Source organism: Falco punctatus, assembly GCF_963210335.1.
Source record: "Falco punctatus genome assembly, chromosome: 6".
Taxonomy (NCBI): Eukaryota; Metazoa; Chordata; class Aves; order Falconiformes; family Falconidae; genus Falco; species Falco punctatus.
In genome coordinates this window covers 90,296,734-90,314,609 of record NC_137585.1, presented here as the reverse complement: position 1 = coordinate 90,314,609, position 17,876 = coordinate 90,296,734, and the positions used below count along the sequence as shown (strand labels likewise).

The 17,876-nt window shown below is 46.7% G+C and overlaps 2 protein-coding genes across 2 annotated transcripts in view; one reads left to right on the top strand and one right to left on the bottom strand.

The window, feature by feature from the left end:
• Positions 1-17,876, bottom strand: part of CELSR1 (cadherin EGF LAG seven-pass G-type receptor 1) — a 295,961-nt gene that overhangs the window by 231,486 nt on the left and 46,599 nt on the right. The window lies entirely within an intron of this gene.
• Positions 3-17,876, top strand: part of GRAMD4 (GRAM domain containing 4) — an 81,682-nt gene continuing 63,808 nt past the window's right edge. Inside the window, exon 1 of the mRNA XM_080394099.1 lies at positions 3-254. Coding sequence (XP_080250225.1) covers positions 226-254 — 29 coding nt within the window. The 5' untranslated portion in view covers positions 3-225. The remainder of the gene's footprint in view (positions 255-17,876) is intronic.

Below are 17,876 nucleotides of genomic sequence, written 5' to 3'. Positions count from 1 at the left end.
GGCGGCGGCGGCGGCGGCGGCTGCGCAGGGCGCTCGGCACGGCCTCGGCGGCGGCGGACGAGCACCTGCTGCCGCCCTCGCCCGCAGCGGGCAGGGGCGCCGCGCTTTGTGCGGGGCTGAGCGGGCGCGCCCGGCCCCGGCGGCGCCCGGCCCGGCGCGGCCCGGCGCGGCTCAGCGACCGGCGGCTCTCGGGGCGGCGCCTGGCTCCGGCGGCCTGGGCACCGAATGAGAGTTTGCTCCGATTTACGAGCAGGGTGAGTGCCCCGCCGGGCCGCCTTCGGGGGAAGACATAATAGCAACAATGCGTTTTCTTCCTTTTTTTTTTTTTTTTTTTTCGTCTGAGCCCTTCCACACCCAGCCCGGCACCGACCTCCCCGGGCCGGGGCGGCGGGGACTCGCTGGCCCCGCGGGCGGGGGGACAGGCGCGCCCCCACGGCGCGGGGCAGCGCTGCGTGCGGGGCCGCCCACCGGGCCGCGCCGGCCCGGGCCGGGGAACCCCGGGCGGGGGTCGCTGCCCCCGTCCTTTCCGTCGCCTTTTGTTCAGCTCTCCCGGGGCTGGTGGGGAAGGGGGCGGACCGACGGGCTGCGGGGGGAGCCAACGGGGAGCTCGGCCGGTGCCTCAGCTTTCTGGGCCCGAAACGGGAGACCAGCGGGCGCTGGGGGTGCCCGGCTGCCCCCCTCCGGGGCGGCGGAGCCGCGCTCTGCCCCCCGCGCCCCTCCAGCGCGGAGCGGCCGTCCCGGGCTGCGGGCACGGGCGGCACCGCCGCCGCCGTCCAGCTGAGGCGCGGAGCCGGGAGTCCCGGGCTGTAGTAAACACGGCGTATGGCGGGTGGCGGCGAGCCTGCTAGAGGTCACATCTTTATGTGCAAACGCAGCTCGCCTTAGCTGGTCCCCCGAGTTGTTGTCGTCGTCGTCTTGGGGACCGTGTCGCGGCCGCTGGCACGCCGTCCCTGCCAGACCTGCTCGCTCCTCACGCTGCCGCCCTTCAGGCTTTGGTCACGGTGAGCTGCTTGCAGGGATCTCCCTGGGGGCGGGGGGGGGCGCAGTGCCCGCTGCATCGCACCCCTGATTCACCTCTTCCCGCCCCCCCCGGCCGGGGTGGCATCGGGGTGGCAGCCGATTTGGAAATAAAGACCTGGGAGCGCAGCTTGTGTTGCGAGCTTTGCTTCCTGGGAGCTTCAGCGGAGCCTGGCAGAATTAGGGGCTAGCCACACGTTCGTATTAAATAGCCAGCAGCGTACCGACCACCCAAAGCGTGCAGTGCCTGGGCGCATCATGATGTGAAGTGATGAGGCGCGGGAGTGTCGGAGGAGTAGGAGCAGAGAAGCGCTGCTGGAGAGCTTACTTTCAAGACGAAGGAGAGGATGGCAGAGCCGTGATGCTGGGTAAATGGCTGTTCTGCAGTCCAAGGTGTCAACCCAGACTCCTCCAGAAAAGGTCCCATAGGTGCACACGCATTTTGTGGGCCGCCTGCGTGCTTCTGTGGATTGTCACTGAGCTTAAATGCACGTGTGGAGCAAGTGGGAAAATGACAGCTTTCTGACATGTTTTCATGTCGTGCTTCACTACTGCAGCTGCAGAGTTTTAGACTCTGTAGATGTGGTACTGTTAAGCTTGGGCGAATGTAGAATGAATGATGGGCGAGTTCTCGGGTATCACGTTTCCAGTGGCGGTTGAGGTGCGGGTGGGAAGGGGAAATACTTAACAAAGTAGGGATCCCAGGTGTCTGTGCTCTGTGTTATCACGTGCTAGAAACTAAGGGAGGATGCTGTCAGATCAGTAGTTTCATTCCTCAGAATTACGTGTGAGCTGTCTTAAACCTCTGTTGTTTTTTTTTTTTTTTCAAGTGCCATAACTAGTGATTTAGTTAATTCAAAAAGGGGAGATTTTTTTTTTCTTTTTTTTTTTTTTTTTGGTCCCAGCCTGTGTTCTTCTGAAGCTGACATTTAAGCTACTAGCTGTGAAACTGATAGAATACAAAAGTAATCGACGGTGTTACGATACCAAATTGCGCAAAAATTCCTGAAAGCTTGAGTTATGTTTCGCTGTTTTTCATTCGCTGTTTTTCATACGGTGGCCACAAGTATGTTTGGCTTGTCCCTCTGCCGTAATAAATGTGGCTGAGATGCCAGACTGAGCTGAGGATGAGCCATGTCGTGCTTCCAGCTCTGCAGGTGAGCTTTCGGAAATGGTTTTGGCCGGTGGCAGATGGGACTGACCTGAGCTAAAGTGTCAGACTGATGGGTTTGGTGTTTTTTTCTCTTTTAACTGTGGCACTAGCGAGACCTGGTCTGCTCAGCACATCCTGGGTCAGGGGGTGACTGTCGAGCAATGTGGGGGCGGCTGCTGTTGCTTGAACATGCGTGTGCTGCTCCTTGGCGCGGTACGGCTTCTGCTGTGGGTGAAGGCATCACCCAGGCTTTGACCTCTTTCCTGGCCTGCCTTGCCAGCATGGCTGTGGCCTGGTGACCTGACGTCAGTGCCTGTGGGGGAGGGAGGAATTAAGGGCAGCAGCTGGGAAAAGCCTGTCCTGGCTCCACTCTTCTGTGGGACCCGGTTTTGGAGAGACTGGCAGAGGGGAGACCCCAGCTGAGGAGACAGAATGAGGGGGCTGACCATATAACCCTGCTGTTGTCTTGGCTGGAAACAAATTCCCGGTGATTTACTGGGCTGGTAGCCAGTGCAGAAGCTGTTTGCTGGCCCTGCCCCTTCTCCTCCTCCCGGTGTGTGATATTCAAAGATTGTAGGAACTGAGGATCATTCTAAGAGAGAATGGCTGGGGCGATACTGAATGCGGAAGAGATTCAATATTGTTTGAGACCTGGGTGGGGGGAAACCAACTTCAATATTTTGTTTTGGTAGGGGAACTTTTGCAGTGTCTAAGCAGTGATTAATGCTGCTGTTAAAGGTCAGATATACTTCTGGGCTACTGGAACGTTGTCTGGATACATACAGTGTACATACATGTGATACTACATATATGTAGTGTCTTCAGCATCATTCCGATAAGTGAGTATTTACTCATTAATACAGAGACTTCAAAGCTAAGGAGGAAATTAACTGTTTAATCCCCAAAGTGATGACAGATCTGTTCTAAAATTAACAGAGACCCCGTTTCACTTCATTTTCTCTGCTGAAAAGTCATGCTTTGTTTTTTGACTCGGTCACTGCCAAATCCGTAGGGATTCTTGAAGATATGAGTCCGTGTTTTGTGTGACATGATCCTATTAACAGTTCTATGGTTTAATGTATTTTTATTTAAGGAGGAATAGGTCACATTTCCTGATGTTTTGTTTCTGACAGTTGTGGCAAATAAGTGCTATTCAGGAATGCCTGAGTCAAGGGCAACATGTAACCTTGACGAATTTTTTGGGTTAAAGCTATGTGGGCTATTCAGTGGCTTGTCCCAGTCTCTTCTTCCCTCTCCTTACCCCCACTATTTATCAGGATTAGTAGTGATACCCTCTTTAAAGCCCTGGCTATTGCCAAAACACTCCAGTATTATGTGCAGAATTGGAGGCCGTCTTGTCCAAACCTGGCTGTCCCCTGCCCAAATAAAGTACACAATTTTCTGTCTTTATCCTATAACACTGTTTCCTTTTCTTTCCTACGTAGATTTTTCTCAGCTAAACAATATCTGCATGGCAGCATCCATACTAGGAGAAGGGATGACTTCCTCTAATGTGTTATTTTTATGACACTGAGTTTGATCAGAGGGAAAGCTTTTGACAGTAAGTGCTTAATCAGGGTCTTCCAGAAGAGATTCTCCCTCTGCCCTCTGTCCTGGCCTTGCATGGTGGCAGGTCAGTCCATGGAATAATCTGTGCACAGGAATACAGCCATCAAATGTAGCTTTTGGGCCATAATATTGGGCGCTTCCAGAGTTTATGTGTTTTGATCTTCCAAGTTTCTGAACAACTGCAAGTTTTATCTTTCCATCTTCTGGTCATTGTCGTTGATATGGGACATGGACACAGACACACACACACACAAAGAAGTCAGGCCTTTTCCTAGGAGGTTGAAATTTATTAAAACAGTTATAGTTTAGTGGTGAACTTTCCTTAAAATTTAATGAGTTAGTGCTGCTTTTTGTTGTGACATAAGAAAATGAAGGGTCTTTGAAGCTACTTCAGACTTCATAAATATTAACAGGCTCTGCAGTCTTCACAGAGAGTAAGCTCTGGATGTTTTTTCTTCGCCTTAATAGTACAGTTTCTTTTGCACAGTAAATCTTCCTGCCTTGACTAAACTGAAAGAGCAGTTATTGGATGCAAACCAAAAAATATTATATTTGTGGTTAGGAGTGCTTTTGCTGTTTTTTCCCCTCCTCTCTTTAATACCCAGTCCTTTCTCCTGGTGCAGGCTCTGGTAGCAGTAAATTTAATTCCATCCATTTACAAGACCAGATCTTCACAGATACTTAAATGATTGAAGATGCAGTGTTTTGCTTCTGAGAGTAGTGGAAGGTAAAGATTCCCATGTTCAGTTGCATTTGAAAAATTCTGTTTTCATCTTGAGTTGCCATATGTGTTTAATACTTGGTCTTGTTAATGAGGAAAAAACCCACTAGCGGTATTTTCTAAGCTTGCCTTGAGAATACTTGAAATTGTCTCTTTTTAGTTTAAAAGCTATGTCTACATTGTAATGGAAACTGGAATCCTGTTTAGTTGCAGGTTCTTACAAATCCCGAGTTAATGCAGCAAGTTCTTTCTGTTGGTCTGTGAAGAACGTATCACCTGGTTCTAGATACACATACCATCAAGAATGCATGAATCTTACTGTAAAATTTGTTCTAGGTGTCTTGTCAGTGACTAAAGAGAACTAGTCTTTTTATTTCATGGCATCACAGAGTGGTTGAGGTTGAAGGGGACCTCTGGAGGTCCTATGGTCCAATCCCCTGCTCCAGCACGACCGCCTAAAGCAGTTTGCGCAGGCCAAGTCCATATTCCTTTTGACTTTCTCCGAGGATGGAGACTCGGCAACCTCCCTGGGCAACCTGTGCCAGGGCTCAGTCACCCTCGCAGTGAAAAAGTGTTTCCTGGTGTTCAGAGGGAACCTCATGTTTTCAGCTTGTGCCTGTTGCCTCTAGTCCTGTCACTGGGCACCACTGAGAAGAGCCCGGCTCCATCTTCTCTGCACCCTCCCTTCAGGTATTTATGTATACTGTAAAGATCCCCCTGAGCCTTCTCTTCTCCAGGCTGACAGTCCCAGCTCTCTCAGCCTTTTGTCACAGGAGCGATGCTCCAGCCCCTTAGTTGGACTCTCTCCAGTGTGTCCATGTCTGTCTTGTACTGGGGAGCCCGGAACTGGACACAGTACTCCTGCTGTGGCCTCGCATTTCCCAGCGTGCTGTAAAAATAAGGAAAATGTAAATTTTGAGTGTGTTTTTTTTTTAGGATACAGGTCTGAGAGGTTACTCTGATGCTATAAGACACTGATGCAGCTTCTCTGAGTACTTTTACTTTTCCACAGGAGCTGATGTTCCTTGTTAAAAAACCGCAAATGCTTCAGCTTTTTCCTGATCCCATCTGTGCAGGCTTTGACGACTTCTGGCCTGTGAGTAAGGGATTTATGACTAGATTTGCTGGCTACACATGCCTAGTAAGTATAATCATTAGATGCTGAGTCACATGGGTGCGTGTGCTTCTTGGGGTGTGTTCATACGGACTGCTGTCTGAAACAGAGCTTGTTTCAGTCTTGAGTGAATGCTTGCTCACGTTGGTGAGGGCACATCCTTGCGGTGGGCTGGTTTGGGTCTCCAGCAGCCATCCCATCCTGCACGCTACTCTGTCAGGGCTGACCTGCCTGCTCTGCGGGCGCTTCCTACGTTACTGTTTCCTTTATGACATGCCTGAAGGCGAGCATCTGTGTATCAGCTAAACTGAGTGAAGTTCAGGTACTTCTTTACCACATCTGTTTTGTATGCTTATAAGGGTAGTTCTGTAGTTGATGTTAAATACAGAATTTGTAAACGGGTTTTATTTTTAGGTCGGCGCTTTAGGTGCAGAATAAAATCGTTAGTATAATGCTGGTAACACTGGTCATGGAGAGGAGGGGGAGAGGAGAACAAGAAAAAGGCATCAAACACAAATACCACTTAATACTTGGGGTCTTCGTCAAACTCTGTGGGAGGGGACACTCATTTCTTGACCATTGTGTGTAGCTAGTATGACCATTAAGTATATGTGGTTGGTTAAGAAGTTTTTTTTAGTGTTCATAAAGAATGTGGCAAAATTATGTGGGAAAAGAAGATTACAGTTGCTTGCCTTCTCTGTGTCATAGAATCGTATGGTTTAGGTTGGAAGGGACCTTAAAAATCATCTAGTTCCAACCCCCCTGCCATGGACAGGGACAACTACTAGACCACATTGCTCCAAGCCCCATCCAGCCTGGCCTGGAACACTGCCAGGGATGGGGCAGCCACGGCTTCTCTGGGCAGCCTGTGCCAGGGGCTCACCTCCCTCATAGTGAAGAATTTCTTCCTAATATCTAATAATCTAAATCTACCCTCTTTCAGTTTAAAGCTGTTGCCCATTGTGTTATCACTACAAGCCCTTGCAAAAAGCCCCTCTCCAGCTTTCCTGTAGGCCCCTTTAGGTACTGGGAGCTGCTGTAAGGCCTCCCCGGAGCCTTCTCTTCTCCAGGCTGAACAACCCCAACTCTTAGCTTGTCTTCATAGGAGAGGTGCTCCCGCCCTGTGATCATCCTCTGGACTCTCTCCAACAGGTCCATGTCCTCCTCCTGCTGGGGGCCTCAGAGCTGGACACAGTCCTCCAGGTGGGGTCTCACCAGGGTGGAGTAGAGGGGGGGAATCACCCCCTCTGACCTTCTGGCCACTCTCCTTTTGATGCAGCCCAGGATGCAGTTGGCTTTCTGGGCTGCAAACGCACATTGCCGGGTCATGCTGAGCTTCTTGTCAACCAATACCCAAAAATGTCTAAATGCAATGGTTAATAGACGCATTTGAAATGTCCATAGTACTCCCCCGAAAGTAACTGTAAAACATGAGAGGTCTATACTTACCTTAATTAAAGAGAACAAAGCCATGCACTCCATGCTGGCCTGTTGTATGCAATTAGTGACTGAGTGCAATTAGTTTCCAACTGCTAAAACTGTCTTATCAGAGCTCTTGATAGGACTGTTAGCAGTTTGCATTAGTATCTGGCATTACTGATGCTTGGCATTTTTTACCATGTTGTAAAAGCCACTTGTTCCTTCAGCATTCATTTCAGGTTATCAGGTTACTTACATACAGAGCACTTCAAATTCACTGGTTTGGAAGCTAACCAATTCTCGGAGACTGAAAATTAGTACCAGGTTTTTCAATGAAGGATACACAAGCATCTTTAGATGCTCAAAGTAGGGCTTATTGCATAACCTGAAGTTCATCATTAGCTTAAATTTTAAAACATGAATTCTTCAAGTTAGAAATGTGTATGCAAAAGAGATCTTCTTAAAAGAGTTCTAGTTCTGGAACTGTTTTCAGAAAAAAAGTCCTGCAGCCTCTCACTGTAAATTTTACTACTTGAGAGTCCACGTTCCTTCTACATTCAGGAAATGGTTTGTGTGTTTTTCCTTCCCTCTCTGGATCTCATCTCTGCATTCCCAGGTGTGCACACTAACTGCATTGTAAAATAATTTACTGTACTTTTCAAGGTTAGCAGCATGTTGTAATTCCTGGGGCAGTGTAGCCGGGCTACGGAGAGGTGTGTGGATTTATAACAGTCAGTGGTATTTAAGCAGTGTCACAGCTGGCTAAGTGTGAATCCTGTAGAGGGGGATCTCTTAATAGTTAGTTTGAAGGCCACACATTGTCCATGATGCTGCCTTAAGAGCCTGACAAGGGGTATCTTTTTCTCCGTCTTGCTTTTGGTAGAGCCAGGTGATGTCTGTAGCTGTACAGCTTCGGGGTCCCTCCTAGTAATGTTAGGACTGATGTGGGTGTCTAAGCCCTGTAATTTACTCCACATAGGAGTCTAGGGAGCTGTGTAGTTGTGTGCTTCAGGCACAAACTGCTTCCCCAGACACTCCTGTAGTAGTGGGACCACTACCAGTAGTAGGTTTTGTTCCAGAGGCAACATGTTGCCAGAAACTGGGTGAGTTTACGCTTACTGGGTTGGCTGGTGAGGGTGGCATGCCCAGTTCAAGCCTTGGAGATCTGAGCAGCAGAGAAGAGACTAGTCTGAAAATATCCATAATCTCCTTCTGGGAGTGAAGGGAACAGTAGCCTGGGCACTGAGTGTTTTGTGAGATGCACAACCATTGCAACAAGTTACCATATTGCACCAGGAAAAAGATAGCCGTGTGCAGCCCCCAGAGACAAAGTGCTGTGTACCTTCGGTGTGATGTTCCTTGCACTGAGGTGGTGCTTGGTGAAGATGGCTTTGGCTACCTGATTCAGAATCAAGCTGCTGATTCAGAATCTGTAGTCTGGGATTCTATCTCTGAACTTATTCTTGGGTTTGGGGCTTTCTTCGTCTTTCCTTCTGCTCACCTTTTCCCTTGAGAGGCAGGGAGTAATGTGGAGGGAGCTGCCTGCACGTACCATCCTTGAAAATCCTGGCTGCTTCCTCTTGCCGTCTGCAGCCAAGAGGTTTGATTCCCAGCAGCTGTCATCCTGTTTGTGTGGGGCAAAGGTAGCTGTGAAGCGTGGGTCCTGAGAGCAGCATAACATCCAAAGCATCCTTGTGTGACTCATGTTAGGGCCACTTTGGACTGTGGTCATCAGATAGTAGTCCACAAAGCTGGCTTTTACTGTTAAGTTTTGCAATAGCGTGCAAGGATCATGTCTTCGGAAAGAGTAGGAGTTAAGTGGAGTCTGTGTGGCTATGTCCTTTATGTAGTTTGACTTTTCAAAGCATTAAACTACTTCTAGGCGTTAGTCCACTTTGATTCATTTTGTAATTCTTTGCACTTTTGCAGTGCTTTTATCCAAGATCTTCACACTCCTTTTAAAGGCTAATCTACAAAGCAACACAAAAGGTATTGCCAAGTGTCTGAGATCACACTTTGTATGAAAATGTAGCGCAGCCTCAGTTTTCTGTAAAACCCTGCGTGGTCTCAGCAGCTCTGTGGGATCACCTGGGATCATGCAATGTGGAATGACCTTCCCAGCAAGCTGTGGAGCATCTGGCTGGACACGTTGATCCTTGGAGAGAACTGCCAGCTGCTACAGGGCGCTGTGCTCCCAAGATTTTCTTCAGATGTAAGAGCTTCCTGAAAACTTACGGTAATTAAAAGTCACTTCAAGAGTTTGCAAAACGCTGCAGAAAAGAGGACTGTGGTCTCCTCCAGATTATGTGGAGCTAGTCCTGTTTTATTTCAGAGAAACATTCTGAATATAAAGCGCTTGATGCCTGTAAAAGGGTCTGGGCCTGTTTTGAAGGGTTTTGTCTTCCCTCCCCAGCAAGGGTGCTTGTAGGACTGGTGAACTCACACACATTTAACAGCTCTTATTTTTACTTTCCGTTATGGGAATAACCAAACAAAGTGGGATAGTTCTGACTTGCCCAGAAGACTGTATTAGTAAATGTTTTTGCAGCAAATACACCTTTTCTAAAGCTACCTCTGCTTCTTTCCTGTTTCTTCCAGTAGCAACCTTTCCCCAGTTTGAGGGCTTTGCCAACAACGATTTCCTCTAATGCTGGATCACTTACCCCTCTACAACAGCACAATGAAAACAAGTGAGGCACAAATACCATTTCTTGGAATATTTTGCAAGAGGAATGTGGAGCTCACTTGGTTTAGCAGTTTCAGTTTGCCTGGTGAAGCTCTCTGGCCCTTGGCAACCCTCTGTTGAAGCAGAGCGGGGACAGCATATGCTTTTTGAAGAAGAAACAATGACCAGAATTTTCAGTCCAGTTTTCCTAGTGGAATGAAAGCCTGGCTGTGTGCAGTGTCTTTGGATTTCACTTGGATGCATACGGCTATCCTGGCTGGAGACTATGGGATCTATTCAAAACTCGTTTTCTGTTTTATTGTTAATACTTTGAAAGTGCATAAATATTTATTTCTTTAGAGATAAGCATTAAGTATTAAGCTGTTGTCTGTGACTCATTAATCTATTGTTGGTGACAGTTTATTTTCTTTGTTAAATCATGGAAAACCTTTCGCTGCAGTTTGTATTCCTTATTGTCTGAAGCAAACTACATCTGTTTATTTTACCCTGGAGGTGGCTTTCTTCTCAGCTGGCTAAAAGTTCATCATAACAGCTGAGAGCTAATATGAAAGTACAGCAGACCTCACTCATTGCACAAAAAATTTCATGTGTGTATTTAACTGTTGAACAATTGCGTTAGATGAGTTTTGGAAACAGTACGTGGACTGATACAAAAAAAGAGGGTCAGTTTGATTTAAAGGCGGTGATTTGCTTTTTTTACTTTCTCCTCCCTTTTGAAAAGCTCCAGCTGAGTGTTGGTAGTTACATAGACTGGCATTTTCTAGAGCTTTTTTAAATTCAGTGATTTAGTTGCTGTGAAGGTAATACTGCATTCTTGTAAAAGTCAGAAAAGTTGGTGAAGAGACACATACTTACTGGAAACTGTAAGAAGGGGTTGGACCTTGAAGATGACTGTCTGACCACAGATTGCTCGTTATCTGAAATGGAAGATGAGAAACCGTGTTTAGGAAGCAGATGCATCACTGGTGTTTCAGAATTGTGGAGGAAGTGTCAGACACCAACTCCTGAAGTAGATGAGCTACAAGCATGCAGATTTTCTTTCTTACAGGTTGATAATAATTTGAAATAACTTCTTAAGATTCAACTCTTAGAAGCTTTTTGCAAAATACAGACATAACTAGTAATGCAAGGATTGCCACTGGGATGAGGGGGGAGAGCAAAGCGCTCTGCCTGGCAAGGTGGAAAGGAAAGCTCGCCTGGTGGCTAGTCTGCTAAAGAAAACACCTTTATTTAAAGGTACTTCATTGTGTGAAGTTTAGTAGTGCTGTCGTTCCTGAAGGGAGACAGCTCCTTCTGTCCCTCCATGTGCTGTTGTAGGCACCCTCATGTAGAAAGACCAAGATGAGATGGTCTGACCTCTTCTGTAGCCTCGTTGACTTACATACCAAATACAGACCTTTTTCTGTGCACGTGTGAGCTCTTAGTCCAAGGTTTTAGGGCTGGTTATGCACAAATCTGATCCAGCTTTGCGATCTTCCTGTCTGTTGTGATTCCTGGGCACCCAGAATCCTTTCCACTTAATTCAAACCAGTCTTCTAGCTCAGAAGAACTTGCTTTCATGTCTTGTGGGTTCTGTGGCTGCCTCCTCTGAAGGAGGGGTGGTAGCAAGGTGCGGTTTTTATTCTGGTTGTGCAGTACAGCTGTTGGAGGCCTGATGCCTCTGCTGTGCTGTGGGGCATCAAAGCTGAGTGCTGTAGTGCAAACCCACAACAGTCCTTGATTAAAACCGCTGTTTAGTTGCTGAATAATTTGTACAATCCAATAAATAGAAGGGTTTGGCGGGAGTGTCACTAAGGTATGAGCTATCCCTTCGTTGTGTATTTACAGCTTTTCACCCTAAGGACAGCCTGTCCTTTTTAAATTTTTTATTATTTTTTTTAAACATTACTTATTAATCGTATAAGTAAATCAGAGGTTAGTGGGCCTTCAGTGCTAGCTGGTGGTTCAGTCATGTCCTGCAGTCTTCAGCGTGCTTCTGTGATTAACACAAAAAATATTGGGACTTCCAAGTTCCCATGACTTAGAGAGACTGTGGCTGTTAGAACATTTGTGCGTTATAAACAAAAGTGTTGATATCCCCAAACCAGAGTTTGAGCCTGATTGGTAATTAAAGCTTTCAGGATCCTTCTTGAAAAGTGAAATCCATAGTTTGGTTTTTGAAATTCCAAGATTTAAATATGTGAATATTAATGAAGTAATTGGGAATAAGAGCTGGAAGAAGTCCTGGTTCAGAGACTGACAGGAGCATCAAAAATGTTGTGCTCTGCTGTAGTTTCTACTTCTCCCCCCAGATTTTTTAAGGAGTTTTGGGAGGTCTTTTGGAGGTCTGTGAGTGGTCTCTGGGCTTCAGCTGGTGACATGGCCGCTCAAGTTTGCCATGAGGCACTGCTGTCTTCTTTCTGGCTTTGACTTTGAAAAACAAACCATTTCTTAGGAGTGGCTGGCCAGAAAGGTGGGGTCTCTACAGAAATCTCCTTTTTGGACTTAGGAGGCTTTGAAACGGGCACAGCTGAAGTGGTTTTACGGTGGCTTGTGGGGCAGGTGTGTGTGAGCAAGGAATAAATATCCCTACCCTTCCCTTTCCCACCCCAACCATAACGGCTCAGGATGATATACTGTGTGTATGTGGCTCTTTTTCTTAAAGTACTTTGACCTTTGGACCTTAGCATTGCTAACTGAAGTGTCATCATGGCATAAATAAACCCGTCAGCTCAAGTAGTGTAATTCTGGCCCTTGTCCCAGTCTTAGAGACAGACGTAAATGCCATCCTGTAGCTGGCTTTTAAGTTGCTTGGTCTGGTTGAAATGATGACTGAAATAATCTCATTTCTTCTCCCTTGGTTTCTTCACTTCGTTACTAAACTCTCCATCCTGCTATCTTTGTGCTAATTTAAATCTATTTCAAGTCTGAAGGCTCAGCAGTGTGCCAGGTTGCTATTTACTGTCACTGGATTTTATCATCTTAGCAGCCTGACAGGCTTTGTGGTGTATTTGTGACATTTTGAAGCAAGAAAATACTTTGTCTTGAAACAGACCATGCAAAAGGTATGGTAGATCAGTGTGCCTGTACAGGCTTGGTTAATAAACCGAAGAGCTGATCCATTCACAGCGCAAACAACATTGGATTCATAAGTTACCTCATGTTTGGGATCAAAAAGCCAAACTGGCAGAGATTTTTTTTTTTTTTTCTGCCTCTTCCTTCTGTCCAGTACATCTTGTGTTGAAACATGGTGGAAACGTTAATAATGCCTTTGGGAGAAATGCCACTTAACACATAGCTACACTTTGGTGATGCTGCCCACAGTGGGCTCTCCCTCGGTAGAGGAGGGGAGCTGGGCCATGGTGCTGTGCCCTGGTTTATTTAAAGACTTGCTCTAAGTTACCTTGTTCCATTTGTTTCAAGCAGCTTCCAAAATGTAGTAGTTGACTCCTGTGTATAATTCTTCTTGGCCATCTGCAGTTTAGAAGGCAACACGCTATAACAAGCACCATTCAAATGTTGATTTCCTACACGTATGGCCAAAGAACTGGGCTAGTTTATGGCATTAGCCTCAGCTGGCTGGTTTACTAGTTGGGAGGAGGCTTTGTTACCTTCCTTACAGACTTACGTAATGCCTTGTTTCTGTGTTTTCTTGAAATTACGGAATTTTTTGTTCAGTTGCATGCAACTCTATGCATGCTTTAAGGAGGGTTCAAAACTGCTCATAGCATATGGCTGCATACCTCCATCCTTCCTCCCTATTCCTCTGCCAGCTGTGCATGCAGCCGTGCATGCCAGGCTGCTAAGGCAGAGAGCCGAGCTGCTCTGCGTGTGTCTGGAGATGAGTGGGTTATGATTGCTGGCCAGAGTTCATTTGCAACAGTGCCGGGTGTCTTGAGTGATGAGTTATTTTGGGTTTGTTTGCAAAATGAAATTGGTTTCATGAACTAATATCATTTGGTAGAAAAGACAAGAATACATGGGAAACTCAAAAGGAGCAGTGTATTTTTTTTTTATTCCCTTTTTGTTTTTTTCTCCCTTTTCTTTCCCTCCTGTGTGTTTCCCTATGACTGTCTAACTCACAGGCTCTGTCATTCTTTCTGAGGTTATTCCACTTCCCAGCATAGACCCGTGCTGTCATCCTGTCTGTAACTGCGGCGGGGGGTGAGGGGATACCCTCTGCTCAGCCTCAGCTCGCTTCTCCACTAGTTGCCTGTTTTAACTGTCACAACTGCTAAGCACGTGTGGCAGCCTTTTCCTGGGCTGGACTGGTGTCCGTCTTCCATCCTCTAGCTGGAGCAGTCAGCGGTATCACCAAAATCGGCTTTTTTAACAGCAATTGATCCTGTGTACAGAGGTTATTGGGAGAGTAGGGAGGAGATGCCCAGACTACATGAGCTTCTTGGAAGAATCAGTTTTAATAAGACTTTCACTTATTTTTGCTGTCAAAAGCACGTGAAAATTAACATGTGAAATGAAAGATCTGTAGTTATGGCAGAATATCCAAGCGGTTTAGTATGCAAAAGAGTTAATTTACAGGATTGTGATTATATTCCTTGCAGCCCTTCTAGTTTCTCACAGGACTGGATACTCAGCTGCCTGGTATGGCTATACCAGCTTGGGGTTTGTGGGTTTTGTGTTTGGTTTGTTTTGATTTTTTTTAAACTCGGGATTACTATTGTAAACGTGGGGACAAAGAACAGATATTCTGCTTACTGAGGGAATGGTGCAGTTGGAAATGTGAGGGAATTGAGGTTTGCTCTGTGAGAGAGATTACCTTGAACAGCAGGGCCTTGGCCTTTCAGCCTAAGCCTCCTATTTCACGATGTTAAGAGAAGGCAGTTAAATAGCCAGATTATTTAAACCAGTAATTGCAGTTAAGAAACCAAAACGGTTTTTTTGGGTACAGTGATTCAGTTCTGTTTATAGCAAATATGGGAAGGGGACTTGCATAAAGGGCGGCACTCTGAAGAAATGGAGGGGTCTGCAATACCTAGAGGAAAAGTTTGGTGCTTGCCCGTGTCACGCAACTTCCTCGGCTATTTTCAAGCTCTGCTATGTGGAGAAAAATATCCCTCTCATCTTTTGACGAGCTGTCTGGGTGGGATGAAAGAGGGAGGCTCTTTTCCAGAGTGCCGCTTTCCAGCAGAGCTGCTGTTCACATTTCTGTTGGTCCAGTGGAGGCTTGACCTTGAGGTTTTCACTCTGTGATAAGATTTCAAGGAGTAGTTTACATGACTTTTACAAGCGGCTGTGCGGTTCAGACAGTGCCAGAAATGAAGCTGATGCCCGAAGCCAGACTTACTGTACAAAACTTACTGTTTCTGTTGCTGTTACTCCTTCATTTCACTTCCTTGGGTAAATTCCTCTTTCATGTGTTATGCAGCATAGCAGTCTTCCACACAGTGTCCTTTTACTTGTTATTTATGCAAGTTTTTTTTTTTTTTTTTTTTCTTGCCCTGTCTCTGCTGTGCCTGTAGCACCAACTTCAGGACCATTTTCAGATTTTTGTTGGGAAGAAGGGATAAGGTACAGAACGAGCAACAGCACTGCTTCTTGCATGGAAATATGTGGGACTTGGATTATACACATTCTTTGTAAGCTCAAGGCCAGTATATAGGAAGGAAATAAAAGGTTCGTAATTATAGTGGTAGTTGTAATTGGTATATGCTAGCTATATCTTGGTAGTTCCTCACGTACCAGCAATGTTGAATTTATTTACCCATGAGGGGAAAAGTTAAAAAACTGTAATACATTACAGTTGTTTTTATGACGGTACAGTGGTTGGAGAGCTAGCTACTGGGGTTTGGTAAAATACTCAATTCCTTCCCTCGGCTGTGTCTGTCGTTGCTTTCTGTAGTCAGCACATCTGAAACACTTGGCTTTTGATGTGTTTTATTTTTGCAACATAGGTATTTCAGAGGCTTAACGAATTCTTAGATCAGCATTAGAATAGTTAAAGCTTGCAGAGCAAGTTGCAAAGTGTTATACACAAAATCGCTTCATCCTTGGGCATCTTCTGCTGAAAACTTGCATCTAGATGGTTTCATGGTAACTTGTTACTCAGTTACAAAGATGTTCATGTTGGCTTATGCTGAATTGTTTCCTGAAATTGAGGGATGCCCCTCAAAAGAGACCATCTTGCTGTACTCTGGCCCTTAGCCTTGTTCTTAGAGAGGTGCCCCGGTAGCTGAACGATGTGGGGAGTATGAACGTGGCCTTGCAGTTGCTTTGTGAGCAAAAAGGTAGGAGAGTTCATTTTATCATTGCACACGTAGCACTGCAGTTGCAGGTCTGTGGTCTTTTGCCTGATAGCCTCAGTAACTCCTCCTGTACGGTCTTGCCACGAGTGAAGCCATAACGTGTGGGGGAGCCCGGCACCGTGGCGAGGGTGATGCGCGCCTCAAACGTGCGAGGTGCCCGCGCGCAGTGTGGTGGGCGCCGGTCGGTGAGGCTGCTCGTCACCTGTGCGCGCCCTGCTCTGCACCGTGAAGCACAGGCGCTGCGTGCGGGTCGGTGGAGATCAGTCAGGCTACAGTTGTTAGCTGTGAGCTTTGTCCTGCTTCAGACGCGTGCCTCTCTGTTCTCTTCTTTTTAAGTGAATAGCAAGGTGACATCTTTGTTTCATCAAAACCCAAAGTTAAGTCATTCTTCAAAACTAGACCATGTTATATGCCCTTGTTCTGTTTCTGAAGGTTGTGGGGTGAGCTACCAGCAGTCACCCCGAGCAGATGAAATATGTGGCCTCCACTGAGAGTCCTCTCAAGGAGATACCTGCGGGGTCCAAGCCATTCTGCGCACACCTTGGAAGGCTTTTCTCAGTGTGTCTTTCTCTAAGTCTGGATTATGGGTCATTTCCACAGTGTAGTTTATTTTTTTGTTTGTTTGTGTTTTTGTTTTTTTTTTTTTCCTTAGCAGCACCCCCATTCTGTGATCTATCTATTTATTATCTGCAGATGATGAACACGTAGTTGAGGTTATGAGTCAGCATCGAACAAGTATAACTGCATTGGTCTCAATAACTTGCCCTTTTTTTACTCGAAGGGGTAAAATTAAAATTCTGCAGGGCTGGCAAGGCTCACACTTTCTAAACAGTTAGCGATCGCCTTCCATAATAAACTTGTTAGTCTGAATAAGATGTTCCATGCTAGTGTGTGTATTTCTGACTTTAAATGTTTATTTTAAAGCAGAGTGTGAAAGGCCAACTGTATTCTGAGTGCTGTGTCAACTTAGGCTTCTTACACTTCCATTTGAACAGCTCAAGAGGAGATGTATGCAGCGACAGCCTCATCTTACCCGGTGTTAGTGGTGTCCCGTCCGTCACCCCCATGCCTCTTTGTTTTTATAGACAGAAGTTTTGGTGATGGCTTATGGCAGTCGCTTCGCCTGTGCCCTGGTGTCTTATTTGGTTGAAGCCCCACTAGATCTGAGCTGCCTGAGCCCTCTTGTGTGGGGAAGCTCTTGGTGGGCTGGTGATGTTCATCTTCCCATCTTCGCCCTCAGCTCGGCTGACTAGTAGACAATATTGAGAGCAAGGAAGCAGATAAAAGCCTCTTGTCAGTGCCAAACTGTGACAAGCTCCTCCCGTATCCCTCAGAGAAGGGACTGAAATTCTGCCGTGGGACTGATCTCTGAAACGTGCCTCATGGCAGCTTCATAGACTCTGTCTTTAGGGTGAGGCTTTGCAGTCGTTTAACCTGATTTAGGTGTGGGTGGCTGCTGTAACAGGATGCTTTCTCCCCCAGCCCATGACCAGAACCATTTTCTGTGCAGGGCGCACGGCAGCTCTCATAGCCTGTGCAGCCACAAGCGAGGCTGCGTAGCTGTCTGCTCTGATCAGACTGACCTTGCCAGAAAACAAACACAAAAATTAGTTGCATCAGCAGCAAGCTGATAAACTGCATGAGTGGTCAAGTGACGTAAAGGCCATGGCAGAAATGGATGGGTTTGCTGCCTTTGGTGTCGACCTGTGATCGAGTGGGCTTGAGGCTTGGCTGGGCTCAGGATGGGTGCGCAGCAGGGGGGCGGTGGCGGTGAGGGGGACCCGGTGGGTAACTGGGAGGGAGAGGTTCACGTGGAGCGCAGTAGGCTTTTAGTACTATCACGACATCCTACCTCTTATGGCGGGATGTCGGCCGGGCAGAGCAGCTGGCAAACACCAGAGCTGAGCGGCTGCTTGCTGCCCTGTGGCTTGGGCTGGTGGCTGCTCCTGCCCGTG